General features: G+C 40.7%; 1 protein-coding gene and 2 long non-coding RNA genes across 4 annotated transcripts in view; 1 reads left to right on the forward strand and 2 right to left on the reverse strand.

The window, feature by feature from the left end:
* The window catches only part of LOC134466144 (uncharacterized), a 79,203-nt gene extending 62,306 nt beyond the window's left edge, over positions 1 to 16,897 (forward strand). Inside the window, exons 31-33 of the mRNA XM_063220038.1 lie at positions 6,250 to 6,408; positions 7,443 to 7,616; positions 16,720 to 16,897. Of these exons, the coding sequence (XP_063076108.1) occupies positions 6,250 to 6,408; positions 7,443 to 7,616; positions 16,720 to 16,897 (511 nt within the window). The remainder of the gene's footprint in view (positions 1 to 6,249; positions 6,409 to 7,442; positions 7,617 to 16,719) is intronic.
* A 2,893-nt stretch (positions 16,898 to 19,790) lies between these two features.
* On the reverse strand, positions 19,791 to 21,034 carry LOC134465883 (uncharacterized). The gene is made up of 5 exons (XR_010038206.1): positions 21,008 to 21,034; positions 20,806 to 20,891; positions 20,396 to 20,487; positions 20,027 to 20,144; positions 19,791 to 19,916 (listed from the first exon to the last, which is right to left on the reverse strand). It is a non-coding gene; the product is annotated as an uncharacterized LOC134465883 (long non-coding RNA).
* Positions 21,035 to 21,043: 9 nt separating this feature from the next.
* Positions 21,044 to 23,255, reverse strand: LOC134465884 (uncharacterized). 2 transcript variants are annotated; one of them, XR_010038208.1, is made up of 4 exons: positions 23,181 to 23,255; positions 21,563 to 21,673; positions 21,389 to 21,463; positions 21,044 to 21,127 (listed from the first exon to the last, which is right to left on the reverse strand). It is a non-coding gene; the product is annotated as an uncharacterized LOC134465884 (long non-coding RNA). The 2 variants fall into 2 exon arrangements; XR_010038207.1 differs by lacking the exon at positions 23,181 to 23,255 and having other exon boundaries at positions 21,563 to 21,694.
* Positions 23,256 to 23,974: the final 719 nt, after the last annotated feature.

The raw sequence follows: 23,974 nt of genomic DNA on the forward strand, positions 1-23,974 counted from the left end.
GTCTGTTCTTAACATATCCAAAAACTGGGATGGTATTCTGCCTCATTTGGTCACAATGATTTTTCAAAAACCCACTGTTGTGTGACTTCCACAGCTCATATGAAAAATTGATATTAGTGGCATCTTCGCCATGTTATACAAAAGAAATGACAGAACATTGACACAAATGACATTTACAGTTTTAGAAAGACTCAATGTCTGTTTTTAACATATACAAAAACTGGGGTGGTGCTCTGTCTCATTTTTTAAGAATGGACTTGTAAAAACGGCTGTGTGACATCTGCAGCTTGCTGCTCTATTGAGGTGGGGCCCCTGCTCTGATCTTTGCAGGCTATATGGGGGCCCTATCTACCAGTATTTGCCATGAGGCCCTATGTGCAATTGTTCCGCCACTGTGAATGACTTGAGCAATTTGAGTCAGACATTTTTGATACAAGATATTTGACCTGAGCATTTTCGACACACTCAATATAATACGGCAAAAAAGTAAAAGTGGCTGTTGACAGAGGTTTTTTTTTTAGCTTTTTCTGTAACTACATTTCAGTAAATCAAAGGTTATAGACGTGTGTAAACTTCATCTTTAGGCACTGAAAACCAAATACCGGATTAAAGTGATGAAATGTTGAATCACTGAAACATCCCCGTAGATCTTGAAACAAGTACATCCTGACTATCACCACATCTCAATGCTTTTTATTACAATTCATAACAATCTTTAATAACTTGTTTACCAACTTTGATGCAGTTCTGAGGCCTGCTGTGGATTATTTTGGATTGTTTATGAGATATTACCCTTTATCATGTGATTATTCTTTCTACATTTGATTTGTGTTTCACTCCATGTATACATGTATGTCCATTTGTGCAAACTTATCAGGGTTAATGTAGAACATCAAACATTAATGCTTGCATTGCTCAGCTCTGTGACAGAGTTGACCCTTGATGAGCATTCAGTCAGTATGGCAGTGCTCTAGCACCATGCTCAGGGTAGCTCAGTCATGGTGATTGGAGGGGCAGGACAGCTGTTTAGTCAGGTTACCTCCTTACGAACAGTCTCCTCCTTTTGTATCATCACTGTTTTTTCTCTTCTCCATGATAATAAAAGTGCCCCACCCCCAAAAAAAACCATGACAAAGGTGACCTGTTCATAGAACTTGGCCCCGCCCCAGTCCAAACCATGACCGAGGAACCTAGCGCATTGTATTGGTTCATGGCAAAGGTCTGTGTTGTGAATTATTTCATAAGCACTTCTACAAACAGAGCAAAGTTTCAGAAGTGATGGCTAATTTGAAATGTATCGAAGTAAAATATCAAAGTATCTTTACAGCTAAAAGAAATTAGTTTAGAAAATCATCTCCTGAAATAAAGTTTGGCAAACATCCTGTATCAAGACTATGTGTTAACAATGCTACTTTACCAATCAGAATGATTCAATTAATTTATCACTACTGCAATTCAAGACTTAGGCCTACTTTACGGTATAATATAAAAAATGTTAACTCCTACAGTGTTGAGGTTTAAACACATGGCCATAACCTTTAATTCACGAACATTTAGTTACCAAAAAATGTAGTTACCTAAAAGCTAAAAGAAAAAGAAAAATAATAATGGTATATAAATCACTCAACTGTTTCTTATTGTGTGCTTCAAAAATACTCAAGTCACATTTCTTGAATCAAAAATGCCCAAGTCAAACTGTCTGTCATTCACAGTGTCAGCCCAAATAGATTGGCACCCAACAGTCTGCAAAGGTCATGATTATGGCCCCTACCACAAATTCAGGAGGGCCCTGGACAAATGCCCTGCTGGTCCCACTATAGCTCCGCCCCTGGTAATTCATGTGACTTAGACATTTTCACAGGAGCTGCTGATGTAACAGCAAAGGGTTTTTCAAGAGTCATTACAAGACATTGATGCAGAACACCATCCCAGTTTTTGGATATGTTACAAACAGACATCCTATCTTTCCAAAACTGTTCAGTTCATTGTGGTGATTGCTGTCATTGTTTTGGTATAGCATGGCAAAGTTGCCCCCCAATATCAGGTTTTCATAGGAGCAGTGGAAGTCACACAACAGTGGGTTTTTAAAAAATCATTGTGACCAAATGAGGCAGAATACCATCCCAGTTTTTGGATATGTTAAGAACAGACATCTAATCTTTCCAAAACTGTTGATAATATGGTGGTGAGTCGTGACATTTTTTTTTTAATAACGTGGTTAAGATGGCACCAAGTTTCAGTTTTTCCATTTTAAAGACTTCATATCTTCTAAACTGTTCATCGCAGAAGATCAGTCTTTCAACACAACATGCACAGAATGGATGGGAACATACATTGTCCATATCAAACCTCTGTCTTTAAAACTGCACTTACCACAGTCCTTCAAAGATGCCCACAAATTCAAAGGTGAGAATTTTTCAAGCAACTTTAAGCCCCCAGAAAACGATGGTAAATGACAAGAGGATGTGTGAAAATCCACATTTCACAAGTACATGTTCCAAATGTTACCCCTTGAAATTCACGAGGACCTACTTAAAGTAGTTTTTTAGATACAACACTCTGAAAGTGGGCTCTCTGAGAAGTCTGTTCCAAACGAGTCAGGGGGGTACCTGACAAAAACATTTTTAATGACAAAACTATGAGGAGTTGAGAGCTATAATTTTGCACTTTTCCTATTGGGACATTTGTGAACCTCCTTGATTTTTTTCTGCCAAATCTGAGATGGTCGTGCGGGATGATTCAGAGATTTGGCGTGGAATGACCCAAGTGCAAAACATTCCAACTTTCAAACTACTTGATAGCTGAATGCGATTTATGCTTGCTCATGTCGGTTGCCGCGTGTGCCGCATGTTGTAAAACGTTTGGCAAAAGGAATTCATTCCAAGTTGTGATTCCTCTGACATTGTGAGAATAAAAGTCAGGTTTTATATACAGTATTTTTTAGCAAAAAGAGTCGTTTATTCTCCCAGGACAAAGGGGCTTGGTCTTGATGGAGCTTGACTGCTTTGGCTGAAAGGAGCTCAAATACGTCTTTAACCCTCTGAGGTCCGAGTGCCCTTCAGAGGGCAATTTGACATGTCTCCAAAAACAAATCTGTAACTCTGTGAGTTTGTCATTGAAACATATACAGTGAGTCAAATAAGTATTTGATCCCTTGCTGATTTTGTTGGTTTGCCTACTAACAAAGACATGATCAGTCAATAAATGTTATGATAATATGTATTATAATATGGAGAGACAGAATATCAAAAAGAAAATCCAGAAATTAACTTAAGAGAATATATATTAATTTATTTCCATTTCATCGAGCAAAATAAGTATTTGATCCCCTGCCAACAGTTCCGGGCCCACAGACCAGATGGGCACTTCCGATCAACTTGTCATCTGAATGAAAGACACCTGTACATACTAACATGCATAAAAGACACATTTAATCAGCAGAATCAGTCCATAGTATGAGTGAATCAGTCACACTCCAACCTCACCATCATGATAAAGACCAAAGAGCGGTCAAATGATATCAGGGACAAGATTTTAGACCTGAACAAAGATTAAATGGGCTGCAAAGCCACAAGAAAGAGACTGGGTATAAATGACCCAGCTGTTGATGCATTTCTTCCTAAATGTGAGGAATACGAAATGACTATCCATCAGCCTGCCTGGGGTTCTATACAAGATTTGACCTATTGTAGGGATTTGATAACCATGAGAACAGAAAGAAAGCACCCTAGACCTGTACGGGATGAACTAGGCAATGATATCAAAGCTACTGGGACCAAAATCACTGAGAAAACTACTGGTAGAACTTAATGCCACAGAGGTTTAAAATCCTGTAGTGCACACATGGTACCTCTACTTCAGAAGGAACCTGTGCAGTCCCACCTGAGGTTTGCCAACGGACATCAGGCTGATTTAGGATATGATAAGGAGGTGCTGTAGTCAGATAAAACCAAAATCAAGCTGTTTGGCATTAACACAATTCAATGTGTTTTGAGAAAGAGTACTGCTGTCTATGATTCCAAGAACACCCTCCTCACCATCATGCATGAAAGTGGTATCATTATGGTTTGAGTGTGTTTGTCTGGCCAAGGCACAGGACAACTTCACATCATCAACAAATGGATGGAGGGAGACATGTAATGTGCAATCCTGAGTGCAAACGTCCTTCTCTCCACCACTACACTGAAGGGTGGGCCATTTTTGGATCTCCCAACATGACAATAATACACAATATACAGACAAAGCAATGAAGGAGTGGCTCAATAAGAAGCTTAAAGTCGTGCAGTGGCCTAGACAGTCTCCAAATATTAACCCTATAGTAATTCTATGGAGAGAACTGAACCTCCCATTCGCCAAGCTACAGCCACGAACTATTAATGTTTTGGAGATAATCTGCAAAGAAAAATGGGCAAAAATATTTTCTACTATTTGCACAAACATTGTCATCAACTAAAAGAAGCATCTGACCTCAGTGCTAGACAACTAGGACTTTGCCACAAAGCACTTTATCTTCTTTAGCTAGAGGGATCAAATACTTATTAGCCTAAATTAAATACAAATAAATTAAAATATATATTTTTAAGTTGTTTTCTGGAATTTCTTTTTGATATTCTGTCTCTCCATGTTTGAATACATATTATCATACATTTATAGACTGATCATGTCTTTATTAGTGGGCAAACAGGCAAAATCAGCAAGGGATCAAATACATATTGGACTCACTGTAAGTCACACCATTAGAAACCTCAGACCTTCCAGATTTGATGAAATAAATTATATAGCTGGCCCAATTTAAAGAAAGCGAAAAGAAATCTTTGAATATTCTGTACTCTCTGCCTGTAGCAGCCACACCTATAGCTATTCACATATTAAGGACCGGTGCTTGAGTGGCTATTTAGAAGTGACAACACGCCCCTTTCAGCTAGGCAAAACACAGTGTCCTGCCACAGGACAAAGAGAGTGACAGGGGGTGTGCTATCAGAGCACATGGAGATTGACAGGGGGGTGTGGGCCATTAGAGGTTTTTCACACCTATCTCATTAGTATTCAAATGAGACAGGCAGTGGCATGACATAGTCTTTCTTTTTTGCATTTTGTATGAAAACAACAAAACATTTCTAAATGCCCATTTTACTTTTATGCAGCCAACACATTTGTTTACAAGATTCAAACTTCAAAAGTCTTGGATAAATATATTTATTGTTTGTTTTCTTGCACTTTTTGAAGACCCCTGAAACCAGTTTTTTGTACAGTTGTGTTTATACTCAATTTAAATAAAACAAAAGGGTAGTTCCTCGCGCTTCTGCTTTATCATCTGGTGCATCGACGGGAGAGAGGCAGGAAATCTTCACTTGAAGGACAACACCGGAGCAGCACAGATGTAATTCTTTGTGTTTTTTATTCAAGTGCACAACATGACTAACGTTTCGATGGTTAGACCTGATGAAGATGGTCTAACCATCGAAACGTTAGTCATGTTGTGCACTTGAATAAAAAACACAAAGAATTACATCTGTGCTGCTCCGGTGTTGTCCTTCAAGTTAAATAAAATATGTTTGTATGACATCCAATTTTATTTCAGATTATTTCTTGTCAGGCTTTTCAGAATACAACCATATATTCCACTTTTGCATAGATGCTTACTGTTAGTTGAAAATACTTGAAAATGTCAGGGTGGTGCAAGCAGCCTAAAAGCCTCTGAAAGGCCTTAGACCTCAGAGGGTTAAAGGAGCCGCTGCCCTTAAAGTCAGTGACAGTGACTCTCTCTCTCTCTCTCTCTCTCTCTCTCTCTCTCTCTCTCTCTCTCTCTCGCTCTCTCTCTTTCTCTCTCGTCATGTTGTCCAGGCCGATTAAAATGCTTAGTCGTTGAAGCAATTTTGTTTGATAGGATTATCTGTATTTTAGATAGCCTATGTACCACTTATTGTATAGCACTGTTCATTTTGGGAAAAGGATATGACCCCTGGTCTAATGTGCCACCTGGCTTAAGAAACAATCTTCCTTACTTATAGTCATTATTTTGGTAGGGCGCATATATTGAATGAGCCTAGATTAATTTCATAATACCAGTCAGATTAATCTAGATAAAGAATCTATGTATTTTTTATTTATTTATAAATGGTGGGGGTTGAAGTTGTCCCTACCAAAACTCAAGGCAAACCTACGCCCTTGATGGCCACCATACTATTGTCTAAAGGGGACAAAAAAGATGATGGTGTTATTTTCTCTCTACAGCTTGTATAACTGCAGTTTTGGAGAGGAAGGATTCAGAGCTCTTGCATCAGCACTGAGATCAAACCCCTCACACATGAGAGAGCTGCAGCTGAGTGGGAATAAAGCAGGAGATTCAGGAGTGAAGCATCTTTCTTCTCTTCTGGAGGATCCCAACTGTAAACTGGAGAAACTACAGTGAGTATCACAAGACCACATACTAACTTACTGTCTGTGTTTGACACATACTTTGAGTGTGAATTATCATGTACTCTCTCTCCTTCTCTTTCTTGCTCTCACTTGCTGTCATTGTTGCTCTTTCAATATTTCTCTCTCACACACACACTCTATCTCTCTCTCTCACACGCACACACACACACGCGCGCAGACACATACACACACACACACCCTCACACACGCACACACACACACACACACACACACACACACACACACACACACACACACACACACACACACACACACACACACACACACACACACACACACACACACACACACACACACACCATTGACATTTCAATACAGCAATGCTCTTGTTCGTGCCAATGTCATCATGGCCATCATACTATTGTCTAAAGGGGACAAAAAAGATAATGGTGTTATTTTCTCTCTACAGCTTGTCTAAGTGCAATTTTGGAGATGAAGGCTTCAGAGCTCTTGCATCAGCACTGAGATCAAACCCCTCACACATGAGAGAGCTGCAGCTGAGTGGGAATATAGCAGGAAATTCAGGAGTGAAGCATCTTTCTTCTCTTCTTGAGGATCACAACTGTAAACTGGAGAAACTACAGTGAGTATCACAACACCACATAGTAACTTACTGTCTGTTTGACACATACTATGAGTGTGAATTATCATGTACTCTCTCTCCTTCTCTCTCTTTCTGTCTGTCACTATCGCTCTTTCAATATTTCTCTCTCATGCTCACACACTCTATCTCTCTCTCACACACACACACACACGTGCGCGCGTGTGCACGCATGCACGCACACACACACACACACACACACACACACACACACACACACACACACACACACACACACACACACATACACACACACACACACACACACACACACACACACACACACACACACACACACACACACACACACACCAGAGCAGAAAATGTTCATTTCAATGTCATGGTAATGGTATTTTGTCTAAAATGAATCAAAGAAGATTGTGTGTCATTTTCTCTCCAGTCTCCATTACTGCAGTTTTGGAGAGGAAGGCTTCAGAACTCTTGCATCAGCACTGAGATCAAACCCCTCACACATGAGAGAGCTGCAGCTGAGTGGGAATCAAGCAGGAGATTCAGGAGTGAAGCATCTTTCTTCTCTTCTGGAGGATCCCAACTGCAAACTGGAGAAACTAGAGTGAGTATCACAAGACCACATACTGACTTGCTGCCTATGTGTTTGATAGGGAGTATCACACACACACACACACACACACACACACACACACACACACACACACACACACACACACACACACACACACACACACACACACACACACACACACACACACACAGTTTAGTACTTTTATTTGGATCTCACCAAGAAGGCAGCATTACAAATCCAAATAGTGATGGAAGCAAATGTCATAGCAATCAGTAGGGACTGATCAGAATCATAGGGTCCAATGTAATACATTACAGGTCAGAATGGCCTGGTTAATTTAAGTTGTTTAGGGGTAGACATGGCACCTCCTTCGCCATATTGCTAAGCTACCAATTGTTGCAGAAATTGAGCAGTATTTAGCAGTCTTTTTTGAATTGTCCTTATTGAGTCCACAGAGTTGCAGTCCACGCAATGCAAGCCTATGTACATGTCCTAGGCTGCCAAACACAAGAACAATAAGCTTGCAGTTGAAACCTTGATTTGTGACCACATCCATAAGTGGCTGGTATTTTAGGATCTTCGAGTAGTAACAAGTGTCCATATACAGATCAAAGGGGCAACCTATTTCCACAAAGGAGACCTTTTTATTATCAGCATCTATAATGGTGATGTCCGGTGTGTTTGGAATGCTGCTTAAAAGTGTGTCATCATGACTGTCGCTGAACCAGTTCATTTTTACTGTGCAATTTGTGTGTATTTGCGTTGAAATGTCCTGTGCCTCTTTAATGCCTTGGGCTATAATGTTGACCAGTCTGTCATGTCGCGCTACATACAGTCCTTTATAGAAGTTGCACCCATTTAAAATGTGTGCAACGGTCTCGTTGTTTTGGTTTGTGGGATGTAAAGTGCAGTGCGGCTCATGGCTAGAGGGGTACCAGATGGCAAGGTTGGATTTGGTGGGTAGTACTTGGAGACGGGCTTTAACTGTAAATTTAAGAATGTCCTCGCCAATTGCAGTGTTGGAATAAACTGTGTGTGATAGGGAGTGATTTGCAAATGGTAAATATGCCAGTTTCCCTTGCAGTCTGAGATGTGTCCAGCGTTCTGCGCTCTGGGACCGCCGGATTTTAAGAAGTGACTGTCTCGCCCCCACTACTGGTAGGTCGTGGAGCGTGTCACCTGTTGTATAAGTGACGCGAGTGTAGCAGAGCGGGTCCGTTGGAACGTTTTGGAGCGTAATTGGAGCGCTGTCAGATCTCTCCCATTTCAGGTGTAATCCCATGCGAAAACACAAGTCATTCAGGTCAAGCCAGTCGGACCTCGCACCGAATCCCACGGCCTTGATATTTAATTTACCATTCTCCTTTATCTGAAATCCCAGGAACTGCTTGTCCTCCTCCGTGGCAATTGGGACTTTACGCCTGCGAAGATGTTGGATGAGCGATGCACGCGCCATCTCTCGCACTGCAGCGTCGCTGTTGTTAAGCATATTAAGGAGATGACTTGTTCTAGTGGCCATATATACCCACTCCACATTTGTAACACCCAGCCCTCCGTCCTTTTGAGACTGAAAGATGATGTCCCTAGTTGAGTGAGTGTTGAGGCCAAACCACTTCCTAACCAACTGTACCGTCTTATTGTTAAGTTGAGTTAGTGTCTTCTGCGGTATATGAACGTTGGCGAATAGGTGTTGAATTTTTGCCAGAGCGATTTCTCTAATGGCCTGTAGCTTCATTGTGATGGGTAGAGGGCTAGAGTCTATCAGATCAAGTCTGTTGGTGTATTCATATGTAAGCTCCGCCAGCTGTTCTTGCCAGTCACCAGCTACGTTGAACTTATGGCCAAGGTAGGGATATGTTTCGTGGCGTGAGTAGACTCGAATTGGTTGCTGGAATACTGTAAATGCTGGTGGCTTGTCAGATTTTGCTGCATACCAGCGGTTTCCTCCACTGCGTCTCTCGTAAAAGGTAGCGCATTTTGCTGGCTTTACCTCCAGTCTAGACCACTGTAAGAAAGTCTCTGTGCGCATGAGCATTTGCTGGATGACAGCCTCGTCTCTTGATGCAAGTTGGACATCATCTGCGTACCCTTGGACCGGATTTGGAGAGCGCGCCCCCACCGGCGCGCACTGTTGTATCCATTTTAGCCAGCTATTTAAGGCCAGGATGAAGTTAACTGCACTCCACGGGCACCCTGTCTTAATTCCAATTTTCAGGGGAATTGGATCTGTCAGGGTGTTGTTGCATATGACTTGGATGAATGAGTTGCTGTATACATCCATTATGAGGTCTGCATAGGTTTGGGGAAGGTTTATTTCTTTGAGTGCGTGCAGCATTACAGTATGCGGTAAAGTGCCAAAGGCATCTCTAAAGTCCAGGAACACTGCATAAAACTTGCTGGAATCATGCTTAAAGTCATCTATTCCTGTCTTTAGGCAAAAGACGTGTTCATTCATTCCCTGTCTATTGATGTAGGCCTTTTGGCAGGCAGACAGGATTTCGTTTTCTGTAAGCCACGGTAGAATGCGGGCCAGTAGGCATTTCATAAACAATTTGTAGACCGTTGGTAGGAGTGAAATATCTCTCCATGTGGATGGATCGTCGGGGATGTTGTCTTTTTTGGGGATCCGATGTATTAATGCCCCTTTCCAGGAATCGGGAACTTTGCCATTAATTAAACATGCATTGAAAATATTGGTGAGGGCCGGGCATGAAGCTTGTTTGGTGGCTTTTATAGTTTCATAAGTTACGCCATCGTAGCCACTCGCTTTATTGTTGGGTAGAGCGCGCATTATTTTTTCCACCTCTGTCTCTGTGAAGACAGAGGTGGAAAAAACTACACACACACACACACACACACACACACACACACACACACACACACACACACACACACACACACACACACACACACACACACACACCATTGAGAGTAAATAGAATGGAGGCCAAAATTCTATTTCATTGTTGAAGCCAAGTGTGGAGCCAAGGTTGGACCCAAAAAGACCAAAAAATGGCCAAATCCCATTCATTCCTATGAGAGACATAAAACCCTGTATCTCCCTTAAATGCCACTCCAGGGGGATCATTTTTCGCTCAACTAGTAGGTCCCCTTGCTCTCCAACTTACCAGGGTGGTTTTTATTGTGGTGAAGTTTTATTTTAGAGAGATATTAAAAGTTAAATTGACCAATGAGCATCAGAAGATGGTTTGATTGACAGTTGGGATTCTTTTCAGTCAGGCGCACGCTGAGCAAGAGGGCCGTTGTCATGACTACTACTTGGCTGTGCATGCCTGGGCTGGGACTGGGAAATCTTGTCTATCTGTGTGTTGCTCCTGATATTATACTTTCATAAACTTTGAACATCAACTCGATCGATTGATCTACTGTTGCCATTGTTTGGCCATCTCCTTTATCGGTACTCTGAGCTGGAGCGCTGATGTTTAGGTAAGTAAAATGAAACATTTTATTACAGTTGTTTGACCAACATGACTGACAAACTTGTTTGCATAGCAAATTACATTGACTTTTAAATAACACTGTGGTCATAATAATAGCCATAATATGGCGGGCAAATAAATTGTGGCATGTGCCTTAAGTTTTGTTTTTTGTTTTTTAAGCGGTGTCAGCGAGACATGTTGAGTGTAATGATGCTAAGACTAGCTCTATTATTGCATCGTGTCTCCATCAAACATGCCATTAAAGTGACTGGCATCTGTCGGTCTGTAAGTAACTTCTAACATGAATGTATGTAAGTATATAAGCAAACTGTATTTCTTTGACGTACATTGGGTTTAGTGTAGACTTAATCAGTTCTACTGCAGAGTAGCAGGTGCAAATCTGTTTTATTTAGACATCCTTGGTTCGTGTCTATGCTAACTAATTCACCTCAGCATGCTACATGCACCTCAGACTTTACACAAAAGTTGGTGAAGGTAAATTTCAAGCTCATTTAGTAATCCAGGGCATTGGTGGTGGTGGATTGTTTGCTGACATACTATTTGTTTGTAGAAGTTGTGGTGGCATAACATAATTTCCAATCAGGACTTCGGCGTCAGGTGACTTGCCTGACTGACTGGGTTTGTTTATTTCACATCCCAAGCCTAGCTAGAAGTTAAATAGCAAAACCGTAACATTGCACAGGTGACAGGTTAGATAGTTTTGCTTGTCATCATTTCACTATAATTTCATTTCAGCGGATAGTCTGAGCACATAAACTAGAATAGTTCTAGGTTTGTGGCGTACACCTGCAAAATGCATCATTCCTCAGTTATTGTTCATATTGTAGGGTGACTCAGTTAGCAGAATTTATGTTGAGACATTGCTTAATATAATTCGCGGAGGTCATTTTCATACCGCGAAATTTTGCGCGAGCAACCGGGAGATTATAGTTTAATGTTTTATCTGTCGTCTTAATATTGTGCATATTCATGCTGTTGACATGTGAAAGTTGAATGTTTGATACCCATATGCTGAAGTTAGATGTTTGTCATTGTGCTGCATGTGGACGGTACCGTTTTGTCTGTAAAACTATGGAGGCCAATTACATGCCATCGTTCCTCTTAGGAGTAATGTTCTCCCTTGTGTTGTTTTCTGTCATTGCAGATGCGATGTCCCAACAAGAATCTGTCAGTAGGCTACCACATGTATGTACACACACTCCCAGTATAAGAAAGCAAATTAACGTCAATCAATACATTGTGCAGCTTTAGTCTGTTAATGTGACTATTGCCAGTCAAGTAGGCCTACCCAGATTGTGCTAATGCTATGACATGTACCACTCTGTTGCGGATAAGCACATTTCTCCTTGGGAACTCAAGAGCCTAGGAGGTACTGTAAATTGCCTTGTGAATGTGGTCTTTAGTAATTTTTAAAATACTACCTTTACAATATGCTTCCTGACCCTAGACCTGAGATCCAATTCCTCTGTACAGCTATTATTGTTATAATTAATAAAATACAAGACTATTGTCCATATCCATGGCTGTAGCATACAGGTCGAGTGCCATTCAATGAAATATACCTCATACAGTATCTATTTACTGGATATTCATACCATGCTGACATGTTTTTTAACCCCAAAACCTGCCACTAATATACAAGTTATTAAAGTTGTTTGTATACAAAATGGATATTGTTCTCATTACCCTCCATGTGCCTTTTTTGTACCTGTCTGAACAGTACACCTCAGCAGGCACACCAGAGAAGGACCACTCCTGGATAAGGATTTGAGCCACTGCCACGACTGCCATCTCTACACTATATTGCACATGTGAGTCATTATCACAAGCCTGGTTCTAGCAATCCATAGCCTTGCGCTGTGTGGCTCTTATGAGGCGAAGATAAACAAAATGTAACCAAGTGATTTTTATGATGTCCCGAGCATAACAAACCAAACACATCAGCAAGTGAGACTGAAATTAGGCCTACACTTAGATGTTAGTTTTTTAAAAGTTTTTTACATTATGCTTCCTGATTCTATACCTAAGACCTATTTCCAGAGTAAAGCGATCACCCTCATATGTTTGTGTATAGTAATAAAATATAACTGGTACTATATCCACGGCTGTGTGTTTCAGGCCAGCAGATGTGGTACACAGTAAATTGTGTAGTGTTAAAATAACACTTAAAGAGTTAAAATTAACACTGTTCTAGTGTCTATTTGGTCCTGCTCCAGATCAGTGTTAAACACTGGTGTTAGATTTATAGTGTTAAGCTAACACTATAAAGAGTAAAGCAGTTTCGGGGAGCACCCTACTAACATTTTTTTAGTTCTAAGCAGGTTCCTGGAACACATGTGTTTTGGTCCTGCCCCACTATCTCTCACCATAGTTGAGGTACCCTGATCATGGTAATTAAGCACCTCCCATCCTCCACCATGACTGAAACACCCTGCGCCTGGCATCAGTTTGCCACACTGCTCTCTTAAGATAATGTTTAAAGTTGCTGAAAACATGTAAAATGTCTATATTTTATATATCAGTCTATGCTGTACTGCACCACAATGTGAGAGCAATTTCAGCTGAGCATGTATGAACACAATCTAGTGGGGATTAATACCAAATGTTTTCCTTAATGAAGTTTAAAATATATTCCATACCATCTACTTTAAGTGCACAATGGAGCAAGCAATGTAACATGTGCTGTTACTGACTAGCTCACAAAGCAAGGCACAAGCTGTAGCTAACAAATGCCATAAGCCAAAAGCGCCTTTAGCTTGCTTGCAAACATCAAGTGCACAATGGAGCAAACAATGTAACATGTGCTGTTACTGACTAGCTCACAAAGCAAGGCACAAGATGTAGCTAACAAATGCCATAAGCCAAAAGCGCCTTTAGCTTGCTTGCAAAGCAGGTAAACAAGCGCTATGCTGTGCCATGCTGACCAGCCGGCAGGCAGGCAGGCAGGCAAATATTTAAAGCACTGTGACAGTCCAGGTTTATATACAGGCTCAAGAGTACCATGTGACCAGATTGATTAGGAGTTTTTCAGGTGCAAGAAATTGAGTCATGATATACCAGCCCTAAGTAATTAGGTTTGGCCAGGCGCTGATGGACAGATTGGTTGTGAGGGGCCTGCTTGTTACCGGCAAAGGTGTAACAAGTTCTCAAGTTATTTCTTCCACTCAACACATCTTTTGTGTGATGTTGTGTGCACAGCCAAACCTTAGATCAACCCAACCAAGTTGAGTTAAATGAATGAAATGGAATAATAAAAAAAGATTGTGTACATGATTAAATCTGGAGGAAATACTGTTACTAATATGTAGACGTATATGATTTAATCGGGTACTAGGGCATACAATGGCGCAGACAAACTCCATCACCTCGAGGAGGCGGGGGCTCTCTGGAGTACTTCTAACTCCACACAATTTAACAACTTCATTTGTCACTGACACTGGAGAGCATCTCACTCCATTTGGTGTTGGAATTACTCCAATAGTGTCAATAAGGCTTAACACTGCAAAATCAACACTGGCAAATTTACTGTGTAGGTGGTGATCAACGTGACCCGTCAGCAGGTGGAGGACTTCCACGGCCCCGCGGACTACTGATTACTGTGTGTGGCCTAGAGCCACCTGAGGACCTCCAAGAGCTGGCAAGGACACCATCCGCGTCGCCCGGAAGTTTCATCTTTCACGGCTTTTGGTCCACAACATCATATTACAATTAGCTACAACAGGCAGAACTAAGCCTCTTATTCAGAGGCCACTGGGCCTTTGTTCTGACACCTGACTATCTGAACTGTCTAAAATAATTTGTCAACCCTTTCTCTTGCTCTTTTCAGAACATGGACAAACCAAATCTGACAGGGTGCCCATCATCAGCTGTTGTGTTGCTGTGGTTATTGCAAGGACAAACAAAAACTGTTTTGTTTGGTTTATACAAACCAAAACAATATGTAAATAAACTACACAATTTGTACTGCTAAATCCTGAAATCCTAAATCCTGAAAAGTAATGCCCGTGTGCGTTTGTATTAAGCACTATATAAAAATACATTACACATACGTAAAACCTGTTCTGGCCTTTTCTGTTCAGCATTATGAGAAGTCAAATGGTAAAAGCATGTTAATATACAGGTCTCAAGCACAAGAAACATTGGGATGATAATAGTAAGTGTTTATTTAAAAAAGAAACAAGTTAAACGTCAACACGACTCATGACGTACATGTATATGGGGGTTCTTCTTGTGTTGTTGGTCACCACATTGCTTCAGGGATTGAAAGCAGTACTATGTATTACTTAAGTCATATTGGTTGAGACATGAGGTACGTTTAATGAAATGTAAATGACTTATTAAAATGGAGGATAAAGGGCTGGAGCTCGCTGGCAGGTTCCATCTTCATGATCGCCACACACCCATCTGAATGAACAAATATGAAGAAAATAAACCAGGACGTTTTAATCATGAAGCTTTGGTACCATGGTGTATGAAAATAGCTGGATAGCTGCTTTGTCTGTGGGATGTTCAAGCATATACAAACACACCACATCATTTAAAAAATGTCATACATGCTTTAACAACCGTTGCACTCCAATGTCACTTCATGTTCTACTTCAGTAATTCTAGTGACAAATATCTTTGTAATAGCTGTACATTGGCATTTTCTGACACCGATTTAGCAGTAGTGTGTGTTGACCTTTCATATCTGTTTAGCTACTATACACCACCGTCAGGATACTGTGTGTGGTGGGCTAGAAATTAAATACAGGGCACATCAAGATTTCTGGTGGCACTTCAAATTGGCCTACTCATACAAAGCCTACACATCTGATGATGAATTACTGGAGTCTATGCTGTGGATAGCTGGTAAATGCACTAAGTACTTGGGGGTCAATTAATCTGATCTTGAACATATTTTGAAGAACATGCCCACAGACATGGCAGCACAAGAACGTAGGCTATTGCTTTCAATCAAAACACAAAGTAGACGTTATGTCCTGCTTTGAGTGATCACCAGCCTACTTGTTTTGAGAGAAGGCTCACAACTATAGTCGCAGATTGCATGTTGTAAGACTGTCCAACTTGTATGCAATAGTCATTTTTTCCTGTCATAACGTATCAATTACAACGTGATGAAGTGGGTGACATGAGGATGGGACTCGCTAGCTAAGCTAATATTACTCAAGTGCTATTGTAAACTACCCTTCAAGAATTCAGCCGTTTTTTAATGGGTTATGTTTCAGTGAAAATCAAGGTTTCGTTATTGACACTTACCAGTCGCACAGCCGAAAACTGGGTTGGTTCAGTAGCACCCTCGCAGCGTGATATTCATTTTACACCCTTGTTATTGCCAACGTGGGAGGGGCGGGACATGACTTGAACTGAGCATTCTCTGATTGGGTGTTTTGTTGTCCAATCAGCACCTGCGTTGGCGTTGCTAAGGTGGAATGTAAGGTGGAATGTAAGGTGGAATGTTCCCAAATCTGGCTTAAAAGCGTTGAATGGCAAATAGCGTTGATACGGCCTCCATTCTATTTACTCTCAATCACACACACACACACACACACACACACACACACACACACACACACACACACACACACACACACACACACACACACACACACACACACACACACACACACACACACCAGCTGATCTAATTAAGTTTTTCCTTCTCTCTACAGTCTGAACTCCTGTGGTATTAAAGATGAAGGCTTCAGGTGTTTAGCATCAGCACTGAGATCAAACCCCTCACACATGAGAGAGCTGCAGCTGAGTGGGAATAAAGCAGGAGATTCAGGAGTGAAGCATCTTTCTTCTCTTCTGGAGGATCCCAACTGCAAACTGGAGAAACTAGAGTGAGTATCATAAGACCACATACTAACTTACTGTCTCTGTTTTTATAGAGAACGTCTCTCTCTCTCTCACACACACACACACACACACACACACACACACACACCTTATTATAAAATTGTAATTTTAATGTCATATCACATTCATATTTTTGTTCCTAAAGGAAACAAGTAAGATGTGGTATTTTCTCTCTATACTGACTTGCTGTCTGTGTTTTTTACTGTGTGAATTATTTCTCTCTCTCTCTGTCTCTCTCTCTCTCTCTCTCTCTCTCTCTCTCTCTCTCGCTCGCATGCACGCACACACACACACACACACACACACACACACACACACACACACACACACACACACACACACACACACACACACACACACACACACACTAACACACACTAAGACACACTAAGACAGTAAGAAACTAAGACACAGTTAGGCAGGATGTACTGTGACTGACAGTGTACGTTAGCTGATCTAATGAAGTGTTTCCTTCTCTCTACAGTCTGAGGTCCTGTGATATTACAGATGAAGGCTTCAGGTGTTTAGCAGCCGCACTACGATCAAAGCCATCAGCCCTCAGAGAGCTTCAGATGGATGGGAATCCACTTGGAGACTCATCATGGCAGCTGCTCTCTGAACTACGACAAGATCCAAACTGTAAACATATACAAATATGTAGATGAACATCCGTACATTCCCATGCTGTGTGCTGAAGCAAGTATAATAGTCATGAAACATGCCATGAAACACACACACGCCACTGATCACAGTCAGTCTGTAAAATATCAGGCCTGTGTATGTCTAGGCTATATATTGGCATGGTATAGAGAGAGAAACGTAATTTCATTATCCTTGTATGACTTGTGCAGAGGAAGAAAGTGACAATAAAACTTGACTTGATTTGACTAATACAGTACTGTAAACAGTGCTCTGAAATACCCCTCCACTACTGAGTATTAAAGTCACATAAACATCTGAAGACACAAGATATGTGTCACTGATTACTGTGGGGGTGAATGCAGTGGTTACACTCTTAAAAAGCCTGGGTCAAAAACAACCCAAATTGGGTTATTTTCTGACCCAGGCCCTGGTTCAGTATTGGGCCTACCCTTTGGCTGGGTTAAAATATTTTAACCCTCACATTGGGTCATTCCCCTAAACCAACTAAATGGGTCATTCTGACCCAATTTGTGTGTTAAAAGAACCCATTAAATGGGTCAGACCTGCTACCACATTATTGGGTCATATTGACTTCTTTGTTGGGTTCATACTTTAACCCAATATTGGGTATTTAAATTGCAAGGGGATTTACAAAAAAACAATTATGACTTAACATTATTACATTAGGGTGAAATATACCAGAATTGTTGACCAATGCATTAATTAAGATCAACTTAAAAAAACAAAATACAAGAATGCATAATATTTCATATCTTTTTTTTATTGCTGAACAATGAAGATAATTAACAATACATTTCATAAAAGTATACTATAAAGATGCAAATCACAGCAGTGTAGCATTAACACATGATAGCATTGGAGCAATAAAACCTTAATTGAATTTACATGCATCTTTGCAAAGACGGGTTATCAGCAAGACTGATCACTCATGACTGAAAAGACTCAAGTACATCATAGCAACATTGCTATGACATTACCAAGAGCCTTAAGTAACAGGTTAAAACTCAGTCATTACAATATTGGTGACAGTATAGTTCAAACATAGGCTCTGCTAAACGGGATTAAAGGAAATGGTTCAGTTTTACCAATGCACCATTTGATTTCAGTGACACTGTACAATTATAGAATTTCAAAAAAATAGTTTCACCTTACCTTTTGTATAGCACACTGTAAAACAGCACATGAAAATGTTTAACCCCTTTGCAAAGAGCCCATGTGCTTTGCACAGAGAATATGTTGCTTTTTAGCTATGAGTAAACAGGCCCGCCAGCAGGTCCATCTGCACAAACAGGCTTCTCACCGTACTTTTGGTTAATTACAAAATTTACAGTGCATCCATAACTGCGCTAACAGAGTGGAGTGAACTTTTTGTCCCCAGGTTGAAATTTGTCTTGGGCTCTACAGTCACTACATTCCATACAGTACTTACATAACCAGCATATAACAGAACATAAATAAAAAAGAACATCGGAAAAACATAGAAAACATTACAATAAAAAACATCAAAGTGTGCACTGCATGTCAATGGCATGTCCATCCGTCATTAACAGACAAGGTATTCCCTGATGGGAGGTTATCCGAATAATACATTTCAAACACAGCATGTATTCAGTCCAAAAGAACTGACAGGGATGTCGCAACACTTAGATTGACAGTTTGTACAGGACCTTGTCTCGTGATCTGGCTTGAATGACATCACTACCCTTTCAAGGACTTAAAGTAGCTGGCTTGTAGATACTCAAGGTTCACGTAGTACATGATCTCCCAAAAGCATGGTGAAGCTGCAGGTTGCATATCCCTCATGGCGGTTCTTGGCATAAAGCAAAACAAAAGAAAAGTGTTAATGATAAAGACATGGCTCTTCCATCTCAGTCATCAAAAATATGGTTTAGGGAAATTATATATATATAATATATATATATATATATATATATATATATATATAAAATGTTATTTCTGACTTGACTGCATGTGCATTTTGGGTGCTACACGCTATGTCTGTTTTATATGTAAACAGATCATGCACTCATTAGAATGAGATGACGGACAGGGCTGGAAAAAAGAGGCTGTTGGGTCCTGACAAGCCAGTGGTAGTGAGAACAATATAATTAGATGTTGAAACTAGTAGGGATTTTCCTTTAAGGTTGTGTGTGTTTATCTGTGTTTGGTGTAGAGTGGAGTGTGCACGTGCATGTTTTGTATGTGTGTGTGTGTGTGCGTGCACGCATGGGCTGTTATGCATGACATAAAAAAGATCTTACTTCCTACATCCTGATGTTTGAGGATTCCTAGGATAAGTAGTGTCGCAGACCCAGCAGAGAAGACGTCCTCTTTCATTTGTGTCCTACAGCAGAAAAAGAATGAATAACTATGAGTAATAGTAATTGGGATTTTACTGTGAAATATATAGTACAACTGGCACCCATGTTTACAATTATTGGATCATACACTCACATTTCAGTGCTGGGTTCTTCCCTCGATGCAGACACAGCTTCATACACATTAAGTGGTTTTGGTGCCAGGTCATCACGTCCATCGAGGAACGACTCCGTGCCTACCGGAATGACTGTGCCTACCAGTGCACAAAGAGGAAGACAAAAAGAAAGACAACAAGTTTGAGAGTTTGGCAGACAAATAGACAGAACATACAGTAAAACGTTGCAAAATTGTCTGAAGTGACACCAGACAGTAGGCATTCCATACACATTCACAGAATCAAAGAACAATATCAGGCCAGCTCTCATTGTGTGTGTGTGTGTGTGTGTGTGTGTGTGTGTGTGTGCATTAACGCCTGCTGTTGTGCATTGATATAAAAAAACTTACTTCACACATGCCGATGATATCCAAGAGCTTCTTGAATAAGTAGTGTGACCGCCGACTCAGCTGAGCAGCATTCTTCTCCTTTTACTTGTGTCCTACAGCCAAAAAATAAGCAGTTATTGTGATTTCATGGTTAAAGTAATAGGCCTACAATACAGTTGACATACACATTTATCCTGAACTGCGTTGTTGGGTCCTGACAAGCCAGTGGTAGTGAGAACAATATAATTGGATGTTGAAACTAGTAGGGATTTTCCTTTAAGGTTGTGTGTGTTTATTTGTGTGTGGTGTAGAGTGGGGTGTGCATGCGCATGTTTTGTACGTGTGTGTATGAGCATATGTGTGGCGTGTGTGTGTGCGTGTGCGTGTGTGTGTACGCATGGGCTGTTATGCATGACATATAAAGATCTTACTTCCTACATCCTGATGTTTGAGGACTCCTCGGATAAGTAGTGTCGCAGACCCAGCAGAGCAGAAGTACTCTTCTTTCATTTGTGTCCTACAGCAGAAAAAGAATGAATAACTATGAGTATTGTAATAGTAATTGGGATTTTACTGTGAAATATATAGTACAACTGGCACCCATGTTTACAATAACTGGATCATACACTCAACATTTCAGTGCTGGGTTCTTCCCTCGATGCACATACAGCTTCATACACATTAAGCGGTTTTGGTGCCAGGTCATCACGTCCATCGAGGAACGACTCTGTGCCTACCGGAATGACTCTGTGCCTACCGGTGCCCAAAGAGGAAGACAAAAAGAAAGACAACAAGTTTGAGAGTTTGGCAGACAAATAGACAGAACATACAGTAAACCGTTGCAAAATTGTCTGAAGTGACACCAGACAGTACTGTAGGCATTCCATACAAATTCACAGAATCAAAGAACAATATCAGGCCAGCTCTCATTGTGTGTGTCTGTGTGTGTGTGTGTGTGTGCGTGCGTGCACGCGCATTAACGCCTGCTGTTGTGCATTGATTTAAAAAACTTACTTCATACATGTGCTGATGATATCCAAGAGCTTCGCCAACCCAGCTGAGCAGCATTCTTCTCCTTTTACTTGTGTCCTACAGCCAAAAAATAAGCAGTTATTGTGATTTTATTGTTAAAGTAATAGGCCTACAATACAGTTGACATACACATTTGTCCTGAACTCAGTCACTTACATCTCTCAGACAATCCAAATCGGTTTTCATCGGTTTACTTCTTCAGTGACTTAGTTCCAGCTTCTTACACATCCAGCTGTCTTGGTAACAGGTCAGAGGAAAGACGTCCATCTTATCCAGAGCATAAGAGATTAAAAAAAAACAAACAAAAAAAAAAAAACAGACAAAACGTTACAGAGCTTTGCAGACACACCTTCAAAACATACAGGCAACCTAAATATATGAAAGGCTTTTGTCTCACTACTGTAGTGCACACAACAACTTTACATATTTCATTTACATTAACAAAAATATAAACCAACCAGTCTTCGGAAATACTGCACATACTACAGAGTACAATATCACACAGTCACACTAGAACTAAACGGTCTCTGGGACAACACACGCACGATTTGCGGCTGATATCAGCTATCATGCATAGCTTGTTGAAGTAGCTGTTGCCTTATTGCCTATAGAGCTCTCTAGCCACAACTTTCTTTAAACCAGGAAACTTCCCTGTAGCGTCAACAAAGCAACAAATCCCTGCTCGTGAAAGAGAGAAATTGGCTAACTATAACCCTTCGCATTAAAGCCTTATGATTTTGGAACACAACGACAGGTGAATGTAAACAGTTCCCCACGCAGCCAGCTTCATCCGCATACGGTAATCAAACAGTTATGTAGTACACAAGCTACGACGCTAACCAAACAAGCAAAGCACATACGAGCCGAGATAAGAAACGTCAGTTAACACAAACAATAAACCATTGTCGCGACAACATTTTCTTGCGCAAGCAAGCTGACCAAGCACATGATGCGACTTACCACACCTAACATGCCGGTATTATGCGCGAGCTCTCCCTCTGCCTTTATCAGAGTTCGGACTCGCAGTGAGCTCAGAATATCGCAGGCGAAGTCACACAAGCACTTGCACCCACAAAACTAGTTCTAGGTGATACAAAAAAAAGAAGAAAGTTCATCGACTTCCCTGATGTAGAATTAACATGACACTTGTGGTAACCGAAGACAGTCTTCAGATGCCAGCTTGCCCCCCGAACGAAAATGCTGTCGTTATTGCATTCTAGGTTGAGTTGAGCAGGTGAAGTAGCGGCTAGATATAATTTGTCAGATTTGTGTCAGTTTAGCGTCCTGCATTAGGTATCGCCTGTGTAGTGGACAGTACACACAATCTACCTAAAAAGTATCCTCCGCCCAACCTGACAGCCAACCATCCGTTATGAGCTATATTAAGCGAAATAACAACCAAATGAATGCCAGAAGGGCTAACATTATGACTTACGGTAGCTAACTAACCACCGTTGACAGAACATGGACGAAGGCTGGAGGAACATGTAACTTTCCAATGAAATGTAGCCTACATTTGTAAAATTCATTAAAGCAAGCATCTATATTCCCAAATCCACCACAGGGCAGCAAACCGCTGCAGTTATGACCTAGTGCTTATTCATTTGCTCCCCTTAAAAGACTAGTTAATACCGTTTCCTCCCACCTATTACTCGAAATGTGTAGCTTTCTATGAAATGTGCCTTGGCTTTCCACAAACAGGAACTCACGGCTGACGCACATTTACACCGCGAAAAGCAATATTATGACAAGTTTATAAAAGGCGCACACTTACCGAAACAATGCTTTCATAAGCCATCCGATGTCCTCTCTTCTGGACGTTGGTAGCCCGGTAGCCGTTTTGGCAATGGCGACCGGTAAAATTCAAAATTCAAATATCGTTGACAAGATAACTTAGATTACAGGGTTGAAATGACCCAGGGCCTGGGTGCTGATGTGGGTTTGGTCAATAACCCAGGTAATTGGTCAGGAAAAATAACCCAATATGGGTAATATTTAACCCATTTTTTATAGAAAAGCAATTGACCCAGGGGTTTAGTCAAAGTAATAACCCAGCTCTTTTTAGAGTGTACATTTCCATGAAGTGCTCTGAAATTCCCCTCCACACTGAATATGAAAGCCATTAAACATGTGACAAACGTCACTGATCACAGTTTGGATGAATGTTATCACTATAGTCTGGTCATGGAACTGGTACTGGCTGTCAGGTTCAAGAGAGTGTGCTTATGACTGTATTTGTGTGTGAGTGGGCATGTATATTGCGCTTGATGTTTTTATGTTTTGTCTTTGTGTAGCTCTATAATGTATTTCGCTGTATGTTTTTTTATCCATGTTGGCTGTAACACGTTATGATGGTTGGTGAAAACAAATTTCCTCTTGTGGACAATGGAGGCAATATAATCTAATCTAATCAATGGATAATCAATGGGTTTCATGTTTTTTTTTTAAAAAAAAATTAAGTACCACCTTTCCCCTGTACATAACATACAGTGTACTCCTGCTTTTCAACTTGATGTGACAGTAAGCATGTGTCTCTGCACTGTATTTGTTTGTACCATACATCATGCA

Source organism: Engraulis encrasicolus, chromosome 16 (assembly GCF_034702125.1).
Source record: "Engraulis encrasicolus isolate BLACKSEA-1 chromosome 16, IST_EnEncr_1.0, whole genome shotgun sequence".
Classification (NCBI taxonomy): Eukaryota; Metazoa; Chordata; class Actinopteri; order Clupeiformes; family Engraulidae; genus Engraulis; species Engraulis encrasicolus.